Genomic DNA, 24,186 nt, shown 5'->3' on the forward strand with positions numbered 1-24,186 from the left:
TATTCCCTGCTGTTGTGAATTAATAATGAGCCTACAAAAGGCCAATTAAACACATGATTAATGCCATAATCTATATAATTGTAGGTAATCCTTCATCGCAAGCTAATGATGGAAACGCTTAATATCGATTCACATGGGGTACCTTTGAAAAGCAACGCTTAATTTTTTTCGATGACATGTCATCATTGCAAACAGCTATAAATGCTATTAATAAAGAGACTTAGCGGTTTTTCCTGAAGCATATCATTGATCAATAGTAGGCAGAAAAATGTGGCCACGGTAAGCAATTACTGAGTTTTAAGAAAAGGTTTGTGATTCTTTATAGAATAAAAAAGGGGGTCTTATGCCTGAGTTTTATTGAAAAATTCTGATTAGAGCATGTGCATGATAAACATTCGGGAAGAAATCATTTAACTCTCTAAAATGGTAATATATTTGTTTTTAAAATAATTTGTTTAATTTCCTGTAATTCTTAATATGGAAATAAAATTACAGTGTTCCTATTTGAAATTTATATTCTGCAAACTAAAGACTTTTGGCTAGATACTGCAAATACTTTAATTCACTGTGAACATTGCTGAGTGAATTTAAAATGTAAAATCAACATTTTTATACTGAAAATAACATTTCCATTGAGTGAAGAATAAAGGAGTAAGACAGTAAAGTAAACATTTCCGTACATATTGAACTGAAAACATTTTTCTTATTCACGCTATTTGAACGGACTAATGAAGGCCTAAATGTGTATTTAGTAAAAAAAAAAAAAAAAAAAAAAAAAAAAAAAAGTATCAATTTCTGATTAAGATAATTGAAAATGGCGGCAAGGTGGGAGACTGGTTAGAGCGTCTGCCTCACAGTTCTGTGGACCGGGGTTCAATCCCCGGCCCCGCCTGTGTGGAGTTTGCATGTTCTCCCCGTGCCTGCGTGGGGTTTCTCCGGGCAGGGTGTACCTCGCCTCCTGCCCGATGATAGCTGGGATAGGCTCCAGCAAGCCCGCGACCCTAGTGAGGAGAAGCGGCTCAGAAAATGGATGGATGGGTAAATGGATGGATAATTGAAAATGTTGCTTTAAAGGTCTTGTATTTTGGCTATTTAGACCTCCATAGAGTGACTAACATGGACTTAGTATAAACGTGTCAATTTCATTTAAAAACAAAACAAAACAAAAAACACCTTGGTTTTGTCATACTAGTGTCCAGAAAAGGCCCCTCTGACAACTACTTCTGTTTGACCCAGTTTTGTATCTGCTTTTTTGGCTAAGACTGCCCCCTTTCCTCTGATTGGTTGCCTCCATGTAGAATACCCACTTGTGAGAGCACACGTATTTGTTATGTTGACAGCGCTGGCTCGGGAGTGGAAGAGAAGGTCAAGATCTTCGCTAGTGACGTAGATAAGCTCGAGGAATTCGAATGACCTGATTTTAGGCCTCTCGGCAGAAAAACGTCCGGTACGTACGGAATGCGTTGTGAAGTTCCGTCCGTCCGAACTTCCGCTGTATTTTTCTCTGCTTTGGTGTCTGCTATACTAACATTGTCATTCACGTCCAGAGGACTGTATTGTTTCAGTTAAAGGATGTTTAATGCCACAAGAGTTGATATCACAGTGCTGGGAGACAGACTCTGCACGGCGGCTGGAGAGTGTCTGCTGCCCATTAAATTCTTCCCTACTTTTACCCTATCCTGGTCTACTCACTCGCAAGGGTGTGACACAGCCTAACAATGCCTCAGTATCTTTCCTATGTGCGACTCAATTTTTTTTTTCTACTTTAAGCAAGCTTAGGGTGCATAGATAGAAGAATTCAAGGCTGTAGCTAAACAACTAAGACTCAGGCCTGAAGATAGGGAGTCCTATCCTAACAGCGTGGGTTGTTTTTATTCATATTTCACATGTTTACTGAGGCACCACGGAGACAATGTTACATTGCAAATACTAGAGAAAGTTGGTTTGGCAAACTATGTCCCGTTTAGTGTGTCAAACAACTGACGAATAGAGTTCACAGAGAGCAAGAAGGTTGTGGCTGTGTCTGTAAGTGGGGTTACATTGTTTGCTTTGCTTCATGCAAGCAAGTATGCACAGACACAGAACAACCACAGGGACCATGGGAAGAGCGTGCTAGCTGCTGGCAAAGCTGATGCCTGAGCACAGCTCTGATGGGAAAGTACTACTAAACTTCAGTTTAATAAGTGGTCATGACTTGAATTCTCTCTGGATTCAGTTTAAACAATCAGTTGGAATGTGACCAAATAGTTTAATGAGGAGATAACAGTTCCAAGTGTGTTTTTTTTTTTTATTTCAAGACAACCTCATGCGATGGAATTTCCTTTTTTTTGTACAGTATAAAGCTTTTCTCCTTGTTTTTAAGGTTTGAGTCTAATTCTGGAGCATGTTATTGTGCTTGTTTTTGGTTGTGCTTTGCATTCTCATATGTGCATGCGTGCAAGAGAGTGAGTGTGGCGGAAATCAGATGTATATTCAGTCATGAGATGGCTTCCACCAAAACAGCATACATCCATAAATGCATGGCAAAGATAGGAAAGAGGAGAAGGAGGGAGGGGAGAGGAGCAGTTGATGGACAAGGAGACGGTTTAAAAATGACAAAGGAAAGAAGGGAAGATGGAAGAGTATTAAAGGGAGTGACGAGAGGGGGAAGTTTGTTTTGCAGGGGCAAGGAGAAGGGAAGAAAGAAGGCTAAAGGAAACAAATTGTTGAGAGGCAGGGTACAAAAGAATGATGATCAAGGAAGGAAAAGACAGAAAGGCAGTGAGACAAAGCAAACCATAAAAAAAACTTGACATGAGGTAATGACAAGAAGATGACAAACTGTTCATTACCAGTCACTGTATAATTCCCAGGTGCCTCTGTGTGTGTAAATATGGTGCCAACACCGGTCTGGTTCAGGTGATACCGCTGCACTCTTCCATTGGGACGTGCAGGTCGGAACCAGCTCATTTGAAGAGAGGTGGGGCTCAACGCTCTTACCGCTGGAGACTGCACCCCCTCTGGGACTCCTTGAACTGTTACTGCTATCATCTGAACACATAGAGGGCATGCACACACATTGGAAAAGCACAACAAATATAACATTTTATTATTAATATGTATCTAATATCTTTCGGATAACATGTATATCTGGTTATAAACACGAACACGATAGAACTAGCTGTCTAATGTAATAAAGACCCTGCTGCAGATAACATTTCGGTTTTCCCCCTCTTATAAGAGCTTTAAAAAAAAAAAAAAAAGTCTCAACCAAATTTATTAGAACAATGTCTTTTTTGGGTGGATTTTTAAAATGTATTACCTAATTATGTCTACGAGGTTTATGTACATTTATGTAGAAACGACTATAAAATGACAATAATGGTAAAGTTCTGAAAACCTCTGACCAAATCACCCACAAAGTAACTTCATCAGTGATGCTCACAACTATACACACCACTGTATAATTAAAACCTTATCATTAGTCATAACTTTAACAATAAGCTGAACATAATCAAAAGTTAACTGCTTTTTTTAGGCCTACAAGAGGTCGCTGCTGTTGCGGTATCAGTAGTCACCTGGCTGATGAAAGTGAGACCGTAGAATCGCTGGGCAATCTGCTGCTAATGGCAACAGGGATATCCCGCCTTAATAGACTGTCACGGACACTTCCCCCACCTGTCCCGCACAGTGCTATGCAATTAGAACACTTCTACTATGGCTAAAGAGACGCTCGTGCGCTCATGCACCTACGTATACACACACTGACACGAAGAGCAAGAAAAGCTTCAACATTTTGGTCAAACAAAAATGAAAAGTCTGAATACTGTACATGTGACAAAAATTAAACTAAGAGATAATTATTGCTTTAGTTCTATGGAAGTAGTGTTAAGGTGCGGCTAATTTAGATTTTAATTATTCCAATTTTACATTTTCTAATTCATATGGATAGTTTTATCTGTTTATCGGCAATTCCAAAGTGGCACTATTTGCATCCCAAGGAAATAAAATGTATAAATGCACATTGAAACGAATGGAAAATGATCATTTCTAAATTACGCCCTTCACATTGATCTGGTTGCATATTGACAAAATACAAAAGATTAATTCAAATTACCTTTAAAACTGCTGATTCTATGATAAAAACTCACTCCTGTTACTTCCAGTCCTGTTACGCGAATGAGGAAATTCATTACAGCTCGGCCTGTCACGATAATTTTTTAAAGACGATAGAGATCCTATTTTTAAGTACTTATAAGTTGTTTTTATTCAAGTGTTTTTATATAAAATCACTCCCAACTACTGTGCTGAAGAGACGACACACCGCCATCTTGATAAATGACGTGAAATTCACGACGAAGTGCGCATGTCTCATGGCTGTTCCAAATAAATTTAGTGCACATCACGTATACACCCGATCGGAATAGAACCCCTCACACGTAAACAGTTGACCAGAGATCTTCAATCGGAATGACAAAAAAAGTCTCCATGTAAACCAGTCTGTGTGGTTGGTCCGCTGAAGACAGACAATTAAATATACGTTGATGTTCGTTTTTGTCAACTATTGGTTGAAATAATGTGTGCCACTTAGATTATGCTTAATAAACAGTTACCGTATACACTGTAACTGTAATACACACAACAACACGGAGAGAAGCTCTGATGTATTGAAGGACAACGCTGAGGTGGAGCGAGCTGTTCAACTCCTTAACTCGTTAGCTCGCAGGCTAGTCGTTAGCTCGCGAGTTAGCTCGTGAACACAACAAACAGTTAACTTTCCCTTAAGTGTCTCTGTTGAGTGAATCTACGGACTGCACATGGAGCAAGATTGCGGAGTATTGGACGGAGCAAAAACCGGCAAGAGTGTACAATTTATCGAGTCGGGAAAAATTATCGTATCCATTTCATTTATCAAAAAAGGTCCAGTAATTATCGTGACAGGGTTAATTACAACAAAACAATGACATAAAAAAATGAAGTTGCCTGAGATGTGCGAATACACACCGAGTAGTTCAATATGTGCATTATCAGCTTTAGAGTAGGAATAAAAGAAAGACATTTAATTTTATTTCAAGGGAGTTACAATAAGCAAATGGCATCGCTTTGGTGGAATGGCCCTTATGTTGTTCATCTGTTTTCACCTATTCACATGCTTTTTCCACTGTCAGACTTTTTAGAACGTTCACTCTGTCTATCATACACATATAATATTACTATTAGTAGGAGAAATATTACTTCCTACCATGTACTGCAGTGACAACACAAAATAAAGTGCTTTGAAAATAAACTGAGTTTGTTACTTTATATTGGAACACTTTCTAATTGTTTTCTTTTGTGTTGTGCAAAACTTTTTTCTTGTTGTTTCAGATACAAATGTTCACACAATTTGGGATATATGTGCTTTTTGTTGAACAGTGACAAAAAAGGACAAAAAGAACTTTGTTTTTGAACGCAATTATGGTTAGGGGGTAAAATGGAGTTAAAATAGGATTTTATTCATAAATAAAAAGCATTGTTAAGTAACTCAAACCATTATTCATAGTACACAACTAGTGTTATTGTGATGAAGCTCTTGCAGTTCATCGCGTAGATTCACAAGGGCTGCTGAGCGCTTTACTTTACAAGCAAGATGAACGCACACAGTCAACTCACCAGGATTCTAATATTTGACATGTTTGTGATGTCACAGCAGTGGAAATTTAGCAACTTTGGAAAATGTAAATGGTAAGACATAAAAAGGTCACCTAAGAGAAATTGCAGTCCAAAGAGTGGATAGGAGCATGGATGAGAGTGAAGAAGCAAAAGAGAGGACAACAGATGGGAGAGGTTGACGTTCCTATCACAGGAATGACAGCAGACAAATAGCAGAGGCAACAGGACAAGAGCATTTGAGACAAAGGAGGACCAATCGCTCTTCCAACCTCTCTAAGTGACCAACCGTATTAGATCAGCAACTTCTGTTGTCGCGGCAGGTGTGCGCCTGTGTGTGTATGTCTGTGTCTGCTGCCGTGCGCGGATGCCAGGTAATTGCAGTGGTGTATTAGGTTAGCCCACCTTGTCCCATAATTGGGAATGTTTGGCCAATTTTCACTGGTGTACAAACTAATCCAAGTCAGTTCCTTTCCACTCTCTACTGGGACTGTGTGCGCTGGGTTTTGCGCTCTTCGTGCGTGTGTGTGTGTGTCTGTGTGTGTGCGTGTGTGTGTGTGTGTGTGTGGAGCACAAAGATTGAGTTTGTTGTTTAACTGTGCTTGCTTACTGGGGGTGGATACAGGGCTCTCCTGGTGGTCATATAACAGCTGTATAGTTTGGAAAGGTTTCTCCTTAATGTAATAATGGAATATTCACAATTTTTGACATAAGAGTTTCTGGGACAGCTATATTATAATTCATTGAGTTAGCACTGAAGTTGACTGATTGTAAGTCTTCAGTCCCACAAAAGTTTGGACTTCAAACCACTATGCTTGATGTCAAAGACATCAGCCCAGCAAGCATCGAAGAATGAACTCTATACCTACGCTTTGCTTTTCACTTATTCAAAAGAAGGAGCAGCCTCCACAAGAGGTGTTAATATAGAACAAGGTATGTATATCAGTGATGTTAACTGTGACACCAAAAACAAAAAATGACTGATTCCTGTTCAGTTTTTGTGCATGGGTTCTTGAGACTTTTCTGTGCATCCTGTTATGATAGACATGTCCGTGGAATTCCATGTCGATCGGTGAAACTGGTGTCAGGAGCATTTTTATGTTTTATTCTTTTTTTTTTTTGGGGGGGCGGGGGGGTCAGGGAGTTGTTTCTGGGACCCCTAAAATACATTTTCACTAGGACACAAGCACTGCCTGTTGCTTGAACCCTAATTATGTTGACTCACACAAGTCTCATCTTAATAGTGATGATTATTTCCACAAAAAATGGGACAACGTTAGTAAACAAAGTGTGGCTGACATTTGCAAAAATTAACCAACTAACTAACCAATAATGTTGTACTTATCCATACACTGTGACTAAAAATGGCAAAAAATGGCATATTTCACTATTTACAGTATCGCTTTAACCATTTCACTCCCCCTTTTTATCTTTCTCCTATAACCATTGATACTATCTATTCCAAGTCTTCATTATTGGCAACATTAATCTACTTGTCTTCAATTTATCTAGAAACCAAAGCTGAACCTCACAAACGTTCCATAAGACCATCATTATCCTCCATGCAGCCCTCCTGGTGACGCATCGGCCTCTTTACATAACTTTATGACAAATAACACAGCACGTTCAATCAGCTATAAAAGCAAGACAGACACTTTTCAACAGGAGCTTTCATCTGTGCTAAGCTGGTGAAATTAATTGTTGTGTTGATATCAGCTCAGCTACAGCGCCAGAGATAGCAGAAGGGAGTTACTGTGTGAAGCTATTATGGATGTTATCGCAAACATCAGGTGGACTCAGCAAATCCACAGCCTCGCACACCGAGGCAGAGCACGGGCGGCATCGTGTTCTGACATGGAAACAGAAAAACATCCATAAAGTCTGAAAATATCATGCTATAAAGTAAGCGAAGTTGTAAATATATGGACAACCTTATAGCTCAATAGAACAAGGTTAAAATGAGGAGAATTCTATGATGTAAAAAACAAACAAACGATGGATTAGATAAGAGCATGAAAAGGAAACTAAACTAATTCGCCATTAGAAATGCAACCTCGGCCATCTTGTGTCAGATATCATTCAAGAATGCTCAATAATTTGAATGCAGACATCCACCGAGGCTTAAATAGTTGTCACCTGCAACTTCAAACCAGCACTTGAAAGTTTGGGAGGAGGACATTCTCAATGGACCATAACCTCCTTTTAATGATTAAGAACCAACAAAAGCACAAGAGATTACAACTTGGTCTTTGAGACAGGTGCAGAAGCATGTAAAATGTGATTTTTCCATGTTAAATTTGAAGTGTTGCCAAATGTGCAGTCTGGATAAGATCTGGTGAAAGTTGGGGGCGTGGGGCGGGAAATGTGGTTGGATGTTAAAATGTCAGTAATGACAAGGTATTACTTTAAAAAGTATTACAGCCGTGTGAAACTTATTGGCATCTAAAACAAACCACGTCCATTAAAGACATCAAAAGAGTTCTTGCTTGAATAGAGAATTGTAAGCCTTACAGGAAACCTCAATGGAAGCAGTATGTTCTGTTACTTCTTGGGGACTCCAAAAATTGTAAATGACACAAACAGTCTTACCTTTGTACTATCAGTGCAACCAGCCCTGTTGCAGGCCCGCAGCTGGTAAGTAAATTCTTGGAAGGGTCTGATCCCACTCATGTCTGTGAAACTATTCTCTTGGCCACGGTAGCGCTCTTGTCCATCACGCAGTATCACATAGTGGGTAATGACTCCTGGCACAAAGGAAAACAATATCAGAGAAATTATAAACATTTCGTAGATTTAAAAGATGAAGTCCCTTTAAAATCGAATCGTGCTTAATCTAAATTTACACATACCATTAGGTCTAGCAGGTGTTTGCCAATGCCACTGGATGATGTCACTCCGTTCTTCCAGACGTCTCCATCGAGGAGGGGGTACCCCCCATGGTTTGTCTTCAGCGGTGGTCACCGTGATAACGTCACTGGTGCCCCGGCCAAAGCTGTTCCAGCCCCTCACTCTGTACTCGTAGGTGGTGAAGGGCTCCAAGTCCAAATCTAGGGAGAGTGTAATGAATGTAATGTTACATAAGGGAGAGGGGAAAATAGTAACATATTTCCTACAATATTCTGGAGGGTGTTCATTTACTCAACTGCAGGCAGGTGTTTATTTGAAGTGAGACATCTATTTACCATGAGGCCTCTTTGGTTGGGATATAGAGTACCTTCTAATGCCTGTTAATTAATTGGTTGACAAGGAATTGTGAGAAACAGAATTGGAATATGTAACTGCATAAATTGTATGACTTAAATAACAAAAGCTAAAGTTTAATCAGTAGTGTGCATGTGATGTATAATAGTGACCCGGACTATACTGGGTTAGGAATATAAATATACTCAGTGGCATTTATGTCAGCAAAACCTGCATAACCACACAATAATGAATGAGCGATATAAAAACTCTGTCATTAAAAATCCCAAACATTATTTTGTAGTTTGCGGTGGTGTAAAGCTGCATTGCATATATTTGAGAGATTCTAATATTTTGCTTCACTCATGTAGCTCAATAAGGTAAACAAAACATTAGAAACTCCTCTAAGTATGATCTAGTGCAGTATTACCGGCACACATTGCAAAGTAACTACAATATTAACATATTGTCAAAACAGCCCAATTATTTGGAGCAATTGTGCACTAAAGTATAACACAGGGAACATGTTAATGTGGAGGTCCTAAACATAATGTGGTTACAGTAACAGCAGTTCAATTTGTGTAAACCACTCAGGGAGCATCGCCAATGGCAGCAGACATTACATGAACATATAACAAATAAATGCATTGGTCGCTACTCGACAAATGTGAGGCAGTGACTGGGGCCTTGTTACAGCCCTTCTGCTAGGGTATGCGTACAGTGTATATAAACACCGATGTACTTGCTCACCTCTCACAAACATATGTAGCGTGCCTTTTAAGAGAGCTAAGGGACTGCTGCTGTAAATGAAAGCACGTTTTAACCACCAGTCTGGGACTATTGTCTTTACTACGGTGAAAGCTCAGGCTGCAAAAGACACACACGCAGTGACATGCACATGCAAATGAAACAAAGGGTGTGCCACCATAAACAGACACGTGCCTCAAAAATGTTTACGTATTTGATTAAGAAGCGACTGTGGTAAGCATCGCCATGTGTGTGGCCATTACGTTATAGCACACCTTGCTTGTGTGAGATACAGTAAATCATGGTTCAACCTAAGGGAACTATAGCATGATAGCTGGTGTGTGCGTGTATGTGCGCATGGGCAACATCTGGTGTATGGTGGGTGGTGACAGCTTTATGTGCCTCAGCCCAGATGGTGTCACAGCATCGCAGAGAAACTGATCTTAACCACCTCAAGCACACATGCACAAACACACAAACCAATGGAAACACAGATTTTGACAAACATTTTTGGAACACACACGCCTCTACAACATCACATGAGAGCTCAATTCAGTGATCATCAATATAATGAACTGTAGCTGCTGGAGTTTTGTGTTGTTAGTTTTATTTGTTTTTATTTTAATATTTATTCCCAAAAAGAAAAGAAAAGGGTCGTCAAGGGGTGAATGTGAAAAGAGAAGCGTATTCAGAGGTATTCTTACTTAGGGATTTACTCATATATAAAATCAATTTTCCCCATTGAACTTAAAGGAAATGCCAATCCATTACAGCCCCCCCCCCCAAAAAAAAACTTTATTTATTTGCTATTTTTTAATAAAGAAAATATGCTGTGTATTGTATAAAAAACATAAAACACAGTAAAAGATAATGCAAATAGACTAGTGTTATTAAGTGGAATTACTGTTTTGTACTGTAGTCGTCATGTATTGAATGTGGAGTTGGGTTGGCTTGGTTGTGTTCGCCTGCGTGTGAGCGTCTGGGCATATGTTGTGGCCTTGCAGCAGCTCCCTGTGAATCTACCCACATGCAAGGGCATTACAGTAACTTAATTGCTCCATTTTTGTTTCATGTTACGGTCAAGGTACCACATTATGTGAAGTAAATATTCACAGTCAAAGAAGGAAGAGGTTGAAATGTCACCATAGGCATCGCCACTTCTCAAGATTAAAGAAGTTTGTTAGTTGCTGAATTGTTTTTACATTTCAATTGAGGCGCGCAAAGTTGTAGTTTCACCGTTAAATGAAACAACTTACAAATTGTCTTGTGTGTTAGAGTCAATATTTATAAAACGTATGAGTTACCACAACTGCTAAGGATAAGATGAACTGCTACTGTTCAAATCATTCAATACAACATCACACAAATAGAAAAAGGAAGTACCTGTATAAGTGTATCTTTTGGCATCTCCGCTGTACACTGCCTCCTCATGGGACGGGCACAAACTCCGTTCATAACTCAGAATGCCATTGTGCAGATGACTGATGTTTTTATGTGTGTAGGACCCTGTGATGAGTGCTTCAGATGTGGCGGGGATTGTATGGGTGTGTGTAGCGGAGGGAGCGTCAACATGTGCAGACAGAACCCATGTGCAGGCAGTCGTAGATGGCTCAATGTCACAGGAGCCACAGTAAGCTGTGGAGGATGTAGACACAGGACACAGAGCACCCTGCAAACAGCCACTCTGAAGAAAAGGGGAAAGTGACAGTTTAGTATATGTAGACATTTCTTTTACTTAATCGAGACATTTTGTAAATATTGTATGCTTCCAACTTTGTGGGAACAGCTTGTGGAAGACCATTTTGTTTCCAGTGCACTAATCAAGGTCCATAAAGGCATGCTTGGCTGCCTTTTGTGTGCAGGAAGCCAATCAAACATCTTTGAGACAAAATAGAACAGAGATTGTGAGCCAGGCCCTCTCTCAGAACCAACATCATTGACCTCCGACTTCACAAATGTTCTTTTGGATTATTTAATAAAAAAAAAAAAAAATCTTCCCAGAAAAGTTTAAAGCTGTTATAAGTGTGTGTGGGGGGGGGGATATTTTCCCCATGTTTATTTCCAGTAGGTGTAATGGCCATGCGTCCCAATACTTTTGCCCATATAGCGGAGCAAGAGGTATCTAATTTAGTGAAAGTAATGACATCATTACAGCTAATGGGGTGCTACCCTTTGTCCTCTTGTGCGCTCACCAGGGTGTGCGGCTTTATGTGTGTTATACTGACTTTAGAACACACTGACACCACGACCCGAAATGATGAATGGAAGATGGACCAGCCCCCAACTCGAAGATAGTCTATCTTATCTAACTGGATGTGACTGGTTATTTTAGTCATTGTCGATTAGAATGGCTAACAAAGTTAACAAATTGATTCATTGATTGTTAATTTTCCCCATTGTTGACCAAGAAAATGTAGTGAAATGCCCAGCCCACAGATAACATGCCAATAAGTCTCCTTGGGACTCAGAGAGCAGCATTGAGATGAAATCGGATTGGACATTTCATAAACTATGTTTGCCATGCACAAAGTTTGTTTGTCCGTGATCTTCTTGTTGAAAAATCAATTCAATAATACGATGATCAAACAAACAAAACACAATCTAACCCTAATGAGAGGCACATTTCGGTCTTTGAGTTTAAACGATTAAACGTAATGCTATTATGTACATTCAAAACATTCAAGCAGAATAACAAAAAAAATAATAACAATAATTCAACAAACCTCCATCAAAAGGCCTGGTGTGGGCCTGCTGGCACACACATGGCGTTGCGCGTCAAAACCAATTCCATTGCAGCATTCTTGTTCTTGAAGTACAACCTTTGACCCACAACACTGCAATTTGACTGTGGTATTGCCCGATGGATGTATTGTTGGAACTCCATCACTGCCCAAGCAGCAGAGAGACGTAGAAGAGTTGATGTACTCTTGACCACAGCAGGAAAAACCTAAAGAAGAAAAAAAGAAAATGCTGTAGATGTGCATATATAATATGTTTAATATGATAAGGCCTCCAATCCATTTTCCTTCCATTTTCGTCTTTCTTTGGGATGTGACTTTGCAGGTAGGGAGCACAAGTGTGTTGTTTCCAAGAGCCGCCATCTCTGGCAGCGATAAGTAACACCTGCCTGCCACTGATGCACATTCAGCAGCAAGGTGATATTTAAAATATACGTACACACGTGATCATGCCATCTTACCCGAGATTGTTAACTGCCAAATGACCTGGATCATGGAAGCTTTGATTAAACTTTAGGTTTAGTAACCTTTCACCGTTTTTTTTTTGACATTTTTTGTTGTTGTTGTTGTCTGATTTTTCCTTGTGTTTCCAGTAACAATAAAAAAAAGCTTCCAAAATATGGTTGTCATTACACTGGAAAATGTTTCTTAGCCATCACATCACACATTCTGCATATAATAATAATACATTTGTATTAGTGTTTTTCATTACACTCAAAGATACTGACAAACTAAAATAATAATCAAAACTAAAAAAACTGAGGTCTATGAAACTGATTTGAATAGAATTGGAGGGTATAAAAACAAATAAAAATAGTAGCTTCTAAACTTCAGTATACTGTCCATTTTGAGCATCATTATTACCCATTATTACAATTAAAAACAACATTTGGATTATACATACACAGTAGCTACATATAGTTGAAAACCGTAATAAAGAATGCATTTTTTAAATAATATTTTGATAATGCTAATGATGTATTTTTTTTTTTAAAATAATGATTGTTTTTTTCTATTTTCAGTGAGAAACAAAAATGAGTGTTGAATTACAGTATGTTTACATCCTGATATCAAACGTGAATTTTGGAACAAATTAGAGTCCCCGAGTTTCCTCAAAACGGAGGCATATTTGAATCACAAACTAAAACTTGTGACTTTTAGCTGTGGTGCACAATAAAAATGTTGAATGACTGTTTTGAAGTGAAAAATGTCTCCCGAAATAACATCAAGTGTGTGACATTGGTGTGTGTTTGCTAAAGGTGAGGTCGTAGATGTGAGGGTGAAACAAAAGTCAGAGGGAGCTGAAAATGGTAAAGCGTCTCTCCTGTGGCCCTGGTAATTACCCAGGTTGAGGCAATCAGGTTAGTGAGACATCAACACAGCTTAGCTGAAGGGATTGTCATGCTCTGGCCTTTCAGTGGATTAGGGCCATAATATTGTCCTGCTATAAGACTGAGTCAGCAAGTCACCTGCTGTGAGGATGCATTGGAAATTGAAATGAGCAACGCAAAGAATGACTTAAACATTCTTTCTGTGCTTATGGTAAAAAGGACAAATTGCATTTGAGCTGGAGTCAAATGGTAAAAGCTTCTCATTCTAAATCAGGGTGGGTAAAACTATAAGAACCTCTAGCCGCTGGTCTTTGGTGATTATTCAGCTTCTGGTTCAAATAATGCAACTTTCATGAGGTATTTAGTAAGCGTATCCTAACAGTTGATGACATGCTGATCTGTGGCGCCGTCCACCTCCAGCTGTGGAGCTCATTTTATTTGACAGTAGACATTAAACACCAAGTCATTGCTTTGTGTCACGGCCTTGTCCTCTAATGGGGTTGCAGCTAGTTGCGGTGTGATAAATAACTTATTGTCGAACACCTCCATCAAAGTTAACGCCTCATGCAAATCAAATGCCGTGAAGCTATCGTATTGACTGACACAATCAGGCAGAGAATCTCATCTCTGGTCTGTCGCCGTGTTGCCGTGCTTTGTAACCTCGCAACCCGCATGACAGGCATCGTGTGACAGCACATTGCGAGCGTTGGACGTGTTTGTGATTGTGTGACATAAAGGCAGTGTGACGGCCGGTAACTCACTTAGCGGCGGCAGCTGTTGCAGAGCAGAGGCTCGCTGGCCAATTCCCTCAGCGCCTTACTTCAGCTTCAATGACGAGCAAATAAACAGCTCAACACTTTTCCAAATAGCTTTTCTACACATCGCTTGTCCTCTCGCCATCCTCACCTTTACACCCCGCCTTTCTTCTAGGCGCTGGCACCCCTCTACATTTACTTTGTGACTATGGATCTATTGCAAGCTATCAACATGGGGGCACATAATCCTTAAACTAACTAGAAAATTTATGGCCGCAAAGAACCAAGATGTCTCTCACTGGGCATCCTCCAATTGATACTGTACGTACCATAAAAAAAATTGTTGAACAAAACAATCAGGTTCCAATAAGGTCAGCTGAAATGAAACTTTTAACTATCTTTTGAAGGACATTCAATCTAAGAGGAAAACGTGTCATAACTTCATAAAAATTGAAAAAAGATGAGTATCACCATAAAGTGCCTTAGAGACTTCCTCATTTCACCCCCCAAAAGTTTGGATTTTCCATTGAACATCATATTCATTGTATTAAGTAGGTACTATGCTGTTAGAAATGCATATTGGTCACACTCACATACTTTTATTTCATAAACAAATTGCAAGGGGCCAATGTACATAATATGGGCTCTCGCAGACAGGGTAGACAATGATAGGGTGGACATTTTTGGCTAATGTAAGCAGTTATTTAGCACATGGCGGACACTGACATCACATCTGTGTACTGTTTAAGAAAAACATTTCCTATTTGTGAAACATTTTTTATATCAATTGATAGTTCCCTATGACAGAGTGGGCATGTTAAGATAGACAACATCCAACGACAGCTTTTTCCATCTACAGTACAATCCCATTTACTATGTTATCGGTGGAAATACGGTAGAATGTTTCCATTAAACTGACAAATTCACAAAGTTCCTATACAGTAGTATACAAGCGTCCACTGTTTACTATTAACTAAACTTTAGTTTTATATTATCACGCATTCGACAGAAATCTAATCCCTGTCTTTTGAAAGCATTATCTGTGCTCACGTTTTAAAACATGCAGATTGTGTTTTCTCGTCCTCATTGTGTGTATTTGTGAATGTGTTTGTGTACGTGTTGACAACGATTTATCACACAGCTCTTGTTTTCTCTGTAGCATCGCGGAACGCTTGAGCCCTAATCTTCAGATTTAAGTTGGATTTGCATACATTCATTAACAGCACCGGGAGCGCTGCATCAACACAAGGTGCTTAGACAACGTGAATTATTATTAGGGTTTCAGTCATTCCACTTAATGATAAGTCAATATTTAGCCCTGCCAATGAACTACTGATAAAAATGTGTGTTGTGGATTAGGGTTATCCGGGCTCTCTCTCGGAGACTAAAACCCCTCTACAACTTTAAACAAATCAAACACTATCAAACACGTGAATATATTTCAACAAATACGAACACAAAGTGGTGGAAAACAGTATGTGACACATTCCAACTAAATTTATAGGTCACATCAGGCAATGGCAATAATGCCATTATTTATTGTTGACTGACTACTTTTTGGCATTTTTATGGCACAAAATAGGCTGTGGATTTTTTTTTTCATTTGAGTGACTGTGCACACTTTGCACTATTTTCTCCTAAGAGTTATAAAATACAAAATATACAACTAAATCTAAGTAAAATGTAAAATATATACAAATAAGTAAAAACATACAGGATGACTGTCCTCAACTCTATGCAGCTGACAACCTCTGGATTTATTCTTGCCAGTCATTAAACCCAATGTAATAGAAAATTCATCATCATAAGTACATTAACAGAGAGAGAAATGTCTCCTGTGTTCAAAGAGCACTTCATCTTGAAAAAAAGAAATAAAAAAATCAGCCAGACGCTGCTGTTTGGAATCCACTACTGTTGGCCGTTTGCTACCCATCATTGATGGAGGGGATTTTGGCAATGATTTGTATGGACAGGCGCATACATGCATACACACATTGACTGATATACTCACTCCAATTTGAGTGCCTTTTGTCAGAAACGATAAAAGGAATGTTTGTCTCTGAGTATATAGTAACATGAAACTACATTAACATATTCAGAAGATGCAGAAACAAAAAACATATGGAAGCATGCATGCAACAAATAAACCAGCCGTGCAAAACTCGACACACACACATACACAAGCACACACACGCATCCACTCTCCCAACTCCACTCGGCTCAGACTGAGCAAGCTTAACTACTAGGATAATTTCCCCCCAGCAAATGGTCACTGTGCCCTTGAAAAACATATTTGATTATTACTTTTTCTCCCCCTCCTCTTTTTTTTCTTTTAGCATCATCACAGCCATTTTCATCACGCGCTCTGATGATGGCACGGCAAGGCGCGTTAAGATAACACCCCGCCACCGCCAGGCTTTTAACACTTAAACGGTGAAAAGGGATATTCAGATTTGTCCTTGAACGTTTGGATGGGGCCTGCTGGGCTGGACCGAGGGAGGGAGTTAGCGAAGGAGTTAAAGAAATGCTCAGACTTTTTTGAAGAGAGGAAGACGCGAACTTAGGGAGGCCATTTATGGTGGCATGCACATACTGACAAATGCGTATGGTGGGGACTGAAGGGTCAGCGGACTAGTGCACAGTCTAAACTGTAAGTGTGAGGGGGGAATGATTAGTGGAGCTCACACTGCGGTACGGACTTATGGGGGGAGTCAGGGAGCAATGGGAGGCCAGACACCACGCACATCTCTTTAAACGCCATCTAATCTCACATGAATCTTACCAGAACATCTAGCATGCAAACTCAGAGAGGGGAAAAGGGGGGCAGATGAGCTGGTCTTGAACTTGCACCACACCGGTCAACATGCAGGAAAAACTGGGACAACATTTTCTACAACTGGTTTGACAAAGTGGTGTGGAGATGCACAAGGGAATTTGTTCTGTATTCCTCATGTATTACATTGGGCAATTGACTATGAATAATAAAAGTGTGGTAAATGTCAGAAAACTCAAGAATGAGAAGCTTTACAGTTGAAGGCCCCCGAAGTCAAGCAATTCCCAATGAGACCATATAAAGTACTGGAAAAATGTGCCATTATAATTCAGAGGTCGAACAGTCGTCAAATGAGGCCTCCGCATATCTTGTGAGACTTTTTATTTGATGCCACCACTATAGTCTACCAATAATGGCAAAGAGGAAAAATATGACAACCATCGAACTGGGAAAGGAACTTAATGCCACGTGGAAAATCAGTATACCTGTCTTGTAAAAAAGATGTGCTGAATTAAAATTTGACCCCCTTGTCCAAGTTGTATGAAATGATGTTTCAACATCAACACATAATTTGTGAATGTAAGAAGATCAGAAGATGGATTTCTATAAAGGTGATTAGGAACATGTACTGTAAACGCTAAACCTTTGACTCCACGTAATAAAGCTCCCAGGAAGCAAACATACGTCACACCGACATCGGCATTAGAAAGGCACGTCGGCCGGCAGTTGCTAACGTCTGACAAGCATCGGCCAAAAAGCGTGCATTTCTTAGCTTTATTAAACGTCTTAGCAAGGTCGGTTTTGCGTGGCTCGGCTGGCCAATCCCACCCTGCTGTTGTGTGGGCGGGAACTTACCCGTCTTCCAGCGCAGCCGCTGCACATTGTGCATAGCTGCATTGATTACACTACCAGCCCGCAGCTCGTCACCAGTATTATTACATATACATATATATACAGGTAAGTTATCATTTCAATGAAATTGGAGGAAAATGACAATGTTGTCACAGGTAATGTATGTGTGTGCTACTGCAGGAAAAAGCCGAGTGTGCTAGGAGGCCATATCCCGGCTGCCAGCTTTACTTGACCAGCTGGCTGCGATTTTCAGTTCGGCGTGTGCTGTACATTCAACTCAGTCTGACAGCTGATGTTACTCAAAACAAATCCGTATGTCAACACGGAACCAAACAATAGCGCTGGCCATGAGTTCGACACGTGGTTTAATTGACGAAACTTACACGATGACGTGAGATATAAAAGTCAGGTGCTGATTTAGCTGTTTTTCATTGTATATTAATGTTCATTCATTTTTATTCATTGTATTTTCTCTGGCTTTTTCCGGAAATCTGTAAATAAAGTTTCTTCACCTGAATTCTGGGTCTTCATTACAAACAAACAAAAATAGCGGCAATTAAGTGTAGGTAGCACTGAGTGAATGGCGCACAATGAGAGGTTGAGAGACGTACCACCTGTACGAAGCGAAATGGTGCGGTGAAACAGTAGGCGTTACAGTACAATCGAAAAGGTCCGACATGAATGAATAAAGGTCGCATAATTAAAGGCATATTAAGAGGCTACTAACCCTGGTCGGCGCTCCAGCTTTACTGTAATTGTTCAGACGTTGTGTGGTGGTAATTTTCGACTAAATGCCAATGTATCCGCGACATATTGCCAACAAGTAAATGCTCTCCCTGCAACAACATAGCAATGGAACACGACAGTGTGACGTATGTTTAGTGTCTGGGCTTATTATAAGCAATATTAGGCAAAACCGCCTCATGGTTTGGGCGTCAGTCTCACTTAGTTGAGGTTCTGTGTTTAAATAATTTTCAAATGAATACGTCTACAACATTCATAGGAAATCAATGTCCCATCTCTGGTGAGCTCTATGTTGGTTACCCCGCACTATAGAAAATGGATGGATGGTTAAGCCATATTTATTCAGTGTTTTAAGATCAACAGGGTTCTTGCTTCCACAAAGTGCAACAATGCATCAGCGGTTGAAGTAGAAAAATTGTGAAATGCAGCAGTTAAAGTGTTGACAAGACTGACAAGAATCCTCTTTGGATGTGGTGGAGGCAAAAGGGTGGCGTGATGACATTTCTGACCCTGATTCTATTTCCTGTGATTTTCATTTGGGTGTGTTTTTGTCCCATATCAAGTAACACCCAAAAACAAAATGGACATTGTGCATTAAAGTCTGGTTCAGAAACAGGCATGTTTTCCCAGTGATTGTGTTGATTTGACATTAGATACAATGGCATATCTGTTGTTGACCAATACTGACCACTCATGCCAGAGTAGCATCTGCTCCATTTGCACACTGACTGAGGAGTATCTGCAACATTTGCACAATCAACATTGTCCCAGATTATCGCACTACTCGCTTGAAATCTCGGCGCCCTTTGCACAATGGTCATTGCACCGGACTATTGCAATATTAGTCTTTCGAAGTGCTCTAAGTGCTAGAGGACTCTTTTTGCACAATTGTCAAAAAAATAACAATAAGAATTTACCGGCATTACCAGATAACTCGCAACCCTTTATTGCTCAGTGACTGTTTTTCTCAATGTCTTTATGTCTGAAAAGTGTTCTCTGTCAATTGACTGTCTGTTATCTTACTAGAGCAGCTCCAACTACCGGAGACAAATTCCTTGTGTGTTTTTTGGACATACTTGGCAAATAAAGATGATTCTGATTCTAATTGTTATCAGGGGCGTAGCACCAGATTCTGGCCCAACGTACAGCACCTTCATGGAGGGCCTCCCTCCTAAAATTATTTGTCAATGGGCGGGAGGATGACAACATTTTACTTCCAGATATTATTTGTTGACGAGGGAGGGGGAGACAGCCAGGGGCCTCCCAAGTGCTCAGGATCCTGGTACAGTTGTCCCCTCTTTCCTACCAGTTCAACGCCCCTGATTGTTATTGTGTGTGTGTGTTTATGTGTATCCCTGTGTGTGGACATGTGCATGCAGCCCGGCATGTCTGTTGCCAGACGGCTGTCTCCTGGCATTGGTGTTCCCCTGCAGCGCGTCTGTATGGTTGTTGACAGTGTGGACGGTAATGTGTGATAGATCGCACTTTAGGGACCCCATAATCACATCAGCCTAACCTAGTCTATCAGCTGCGCACAATGGGATACCCTTCACTCCTCCTTTAATCTGCTCCATCTAGTTCCCTCGCACACTCTTATTTTGTAGCTGTGATTTGAATTCAGCTACAAACATTTATTTTTTTCAAAATGTCTTTTTTTAAATTTTATTTTTGTTTGATTCAGTGCGGGAATTAGATTCAAAAATACATTATTTTTGTAATACCTGCCACTTTTTGCAACTTATTTCAATATAGGCTATGGATTTTATCACATATCTGTCACTAATCTGTCTGTCATTAAAGCGACAAATGTGTCAACATGGTGTGAGGGAGCATCGTGAGTGACCTGTGCCAAGGTTAAGCAGGCTATCCCATAATAGGTGAGCATGTTGTGTTTGGGAGGGTCTTGAAGCAGACGTGTGGGGTCGAGGTTGCATCGCTGGCCCCAGGGCTCCCCCCACACCGCGGCGCACCCGGCAAATGGCCCTTAGCCTCGCTAGCGCCGCTAGCCCTGCGATCCATCATACCATATGCTCTCAATGGGGAAGCTAACGCTAATGACTGATGAGTGGCTGGGAAGGGAGAGGGAGGGGAAAGAGCAGGCAGAGAGGAGGAGGAAGGAAATGTGGTTACGAGGGCCGAGGAACACAAGGCCAGAGGATGGAGCAGGGAGTATATAGAAAGTTAGAAGAAAAATATGATTAAATTAAAGGTGATATTTGTAGATGTAGATGAATACAAGATATACTTTGGAAGAAAGGATTTTAAAAAAGAAAAAAAAAAACAGTCTAAATGGCAACTCCATAATGGTGAATCCTTTGAAAACATGGAAAAGTGATAATGGGTATGCAAGAGAAACGGCCGTTTGTTGACGTTTGTGTACATTTGTAAGTGTCTGCAAATTTCCAGGCTAATAGAGAACTGTAGGCCTGTACATATGGGGCCATTGTTCATTTGTGATGAATAGAGTCCATGTGTCTGTCTCTGGCACTCAACACTAAGTGAACCCCGCAGAGCGTACCCTGTTGACTCTGTGTATGTGTGTGTCTGTAATACGTATAAGTGTGAAATTGTGTGTGTTGTGAAGGAGAGCGAGAAAGTGTGTTATTTGTCCTGCTGTGTGCTTGGCAGTGCCCTCAACTGAGCCATCCAGAGTGTGTTTCATCATCATCTGCCATGACAAAGATGTCTAATGACACACACATTCACCTATATGCACACAAACACACACATACATAAACAAGTGCACACACGCACAGTCCCATCTGTGCCATGGTATCCGGGTGCTTCGGGACACTGCAGGAGGAAAGAAAGGGAAACGACCCCGCGTTCCTGCACCATGTGTGTACTCCCCTGACGCTTAATTCTTCTCTTTCATTTTCTCTAGTTGACCCTCTTTTTTGTTTCTTTTCAAGTTCAACTACAATAGCAGACCGAACAATTCTTATGTGGGTCAGCACTGAATTGAACACCTCAATAGACACTCACCTCCGGCATGTGCCTGAAGCTTGACATTCAGATTCATACATCATTCACTGAGAAGTTTGTTCGGGGAATGTTGCAAAGTTATATATTATGGGTTTGCGCCAATAAAGTTATGTGGAAATCTGTTTTTTTGTGAATATATTTTTTATTACTTCTAGCCTAATTGTCTCTGACCCGTGCCTATACAAATTATAATAAAGTTTGTGATATTTTGTAGCTCTGTATTCTCTCACCTGGAATGTATGTATGCACTTGACCCTCCACAGCACCACCACAGCAGACCAGAGCATCACCTACAATGTGGCCTCCACAACACTGAACCCCATAGCCATCGTGGAGGCTCCCACTGCAGCACAGCTGTCCGCCTTTGGTGGCGTAGGGAGCGCCCCCACAGCAGCTGTCCCCAGGCCCCACTGAGACACAGCCCTGCGACTGGTCGGGGCAGCAATATTCATCTACAAATACAAGGTCAGATGAAGGGAATTGCTGTAAAGTCAAACAAAAGTAGAAAAGAACGGATCCCATGGAACATACTCACTAGCTTTCAGGTGAACATAATATCCTCCACAGCAGTGGTGGTCTGGGAGAGATGGCAACAGTTTGCCATTGCAGCAGACTGGACTGGAGGAATTTGTAAAGCTAATATAGTGTCCTGCACAGCAGTAATGATTTGGCATCTTAGGATATAATATTCCAGTGCAGCAAACCTGGTTTAAAAAGCATAAAGAAATAATCAACTGTGTGTGTCTCTTGTAAAACGATCACTCATTTGAATGGAGGACAATGAAATCATACTAATATGACCTTTGTGGCTAAGCCCTTCAAGTGGGTAGGGAAATCAAGGAGGCTCTCACATTAACTCACCACAATAATCTCTGAAAGTTTAAGCGAAACTGGTTGAAAATTGTGACCTCAAACATCTTTGATGCAGAATACTACAAAATCTACAGGGCTGTTGTTTGAAGTCAAATTTACAAGAAAAAAAATTATATGGGAACCTTTCATTGGCTGTTGCTAAGTAGCACTTTAATATAAGTTTCACAAACAGTGAAATACACTGCTTTGCTACATCAACACCATAATTTCTATGTACAGTTTAAAGACTTTTTCATACAGCTTTTTCTAACAACACTGATTTTTTTTTTGCATATACCAACTTCCGTTTAGTCACTACTAAAATTACTTTTTTCCCTTCTTTTCACTGTGATTACAAAAGGCTGCTCTTTTGTAATAACACCAATCTTCCATTGAGATTTGAAGGCGATTGCTCGACATTGAGACAAACTAAATCCAGTGCAGTCACTTTGTTTTGCATGTACAATTATCACATTTATGCCATTGATTAATCCAAAATAATTTGGATACTCAGTGAATGTGCCACGTCACAACCAAATGCAGGTCCAGGGTAGTGACAGCAAACGTATTAGCATATAACGTCACACGGCACAAGAAGGCACTCATCACATTTACAGAGGTTTTTTTTTTTCTTCATATAATTATTTACAGTCATAATTTTACTATGCATTCCTAATTACAAATTCAGGTTACATTGCTGCCATAGAAATTAAACATAAACCAAAGAAACCTTGTGATGTCATTTTTCGGAACTTTTTAAAGAAAAGCGCTACACCTTAAAAGAAGAACAGGACAACATACATAGGTAGCTAATCACCTCTTGGTCAGGGTGGAAGCATGTCGTCCCGCACACACGATGACTAGCTGGACACTGCAAGTAGGAGCAACTGAGAACTACACCGCCTCCATCTCTGGACTCTTTCCTCACATAGGGTGTGACTCCTGCTGACCGAGAACCACATGACCCTAAGGTCCGTCTTAAGACCTCATAACCTAGCATGATGCCACTTGGTCGGCCTGGGGGGGACCAGTCCAACTGGACAACCCTGAGAGGAGAAAGAAACAGTGACGAAGAAGGTGAGTTGTGGCTGTTCTCCACAGTCACTCTTACAATTCAAAATGTATACAAAGTAGCACCACCTTGGACTGAGAACTTGTGCATGTGGTATGGTCATGTCAGCAGGTAGGTCCTCCACAGTGGTTGTCTGAGTAACATTACTCCGCACACATGCGTAAACGGTGCACACCTCCACCTGAAATATACACAACCACATGAGGAAATACATGACACTGCACTTTTTCTATGTGTCAGTGTGCATACCTGAACGTTGTAAACAGTAAAAGGCAGCAGATTGCCCAGCAGGTAGGACCCTGAGCTGTTGTCTATGCTGACATGGTTGTGGTCATCAAGGTAAACTCTGTAACTAGTAATGACTCCGTTGGGTCGTAGAGGAGGAGACCAGAGCACACGGACAGTGCTGCTGTTAACCGGAACCACCTCTGGGGCAGACATCCCATCTGGCTCTGAAGATTGGTGCATGATAGTACATAGACCCAAAAACTTCAATTAGCTCATTCAACAATAAATCTGTGAGACGTGA

At 40.4% G+C, this 24,186-nt stretch overlaps 1 protein-coding gene across 5 annotated transcripts in view; it reads right to left on the reverse strand.

The window, feature by feature from the left end:
• Positions 1–24,186, reverse strand: part of ush2a (Usher syndrome 2A (autosomal recessive, mild)) — a 249,264-nt gene that overhangs the window by 56,588 nt on the left and 168,490 nt on the right. For all 5 annotated transcript variants that reach the window (XR_009787447.1, XM_061765858.1, XM_061765857.1 and 2 more), the window contains 10 exons: positions 23,907–24,109; positions 23,726–23,838; positions 23,403–23,631; positions 22,269–22,437; positions 21,964–22,185; positions 12,279–12,502; positions 10,939–11,239; positions 8,478–8,675; positions 8,218–8,372; positions 2,832–3,030 (listed from right to left, as the gene is read on the reverse strand). Coding sequence is in view for 4 of the 5 variants with exons in the window: in XM_061765858.1 (XP_061621842.1) it covers positions 2,832–3,030; positions 8,218–8,372; positions 8,478–8,675; positions 10,939–11,239; positions 12,279–12,502; positions 21,964–22,185; positions 22,269–22,437; positions 23,403–23,631; positions 23,726–23,838; positions 23,907–24,109 (2,013 nt within the window). In the remaining variant the exon portion in view is untranslated. The remainder of the gene's footprint in view (positions 1–2,831; positions 3,031–8,217; positions 8,373–8,477; positions 8,676–10,938; positions 11,240–12,278; positions 12,503–21,963; positions 22,186–22,268; positions 22,438–23,402; positions 23,632–23,725; positions 23,839–23,906; positions 24,110–24,186) is intronic.

Source organism: Phyllopteryx taeniolatus, chromosome 2 (genome assembly GCF_024500385.1).
Source record: "Phyllopteryx taeniolatus isolate TA_2022b chromosome 2, UOR_Ptae_1.2, whole genome shotgun sequence".
Taxonomy (NCBI): domain Eukaryota; kingdom Metazoa; phylum Chordata; class Actinopteri; order Syngnathiformes; family Syngnathidae; genus Phyllopteryx; species Phyllopteryx taeniolatus.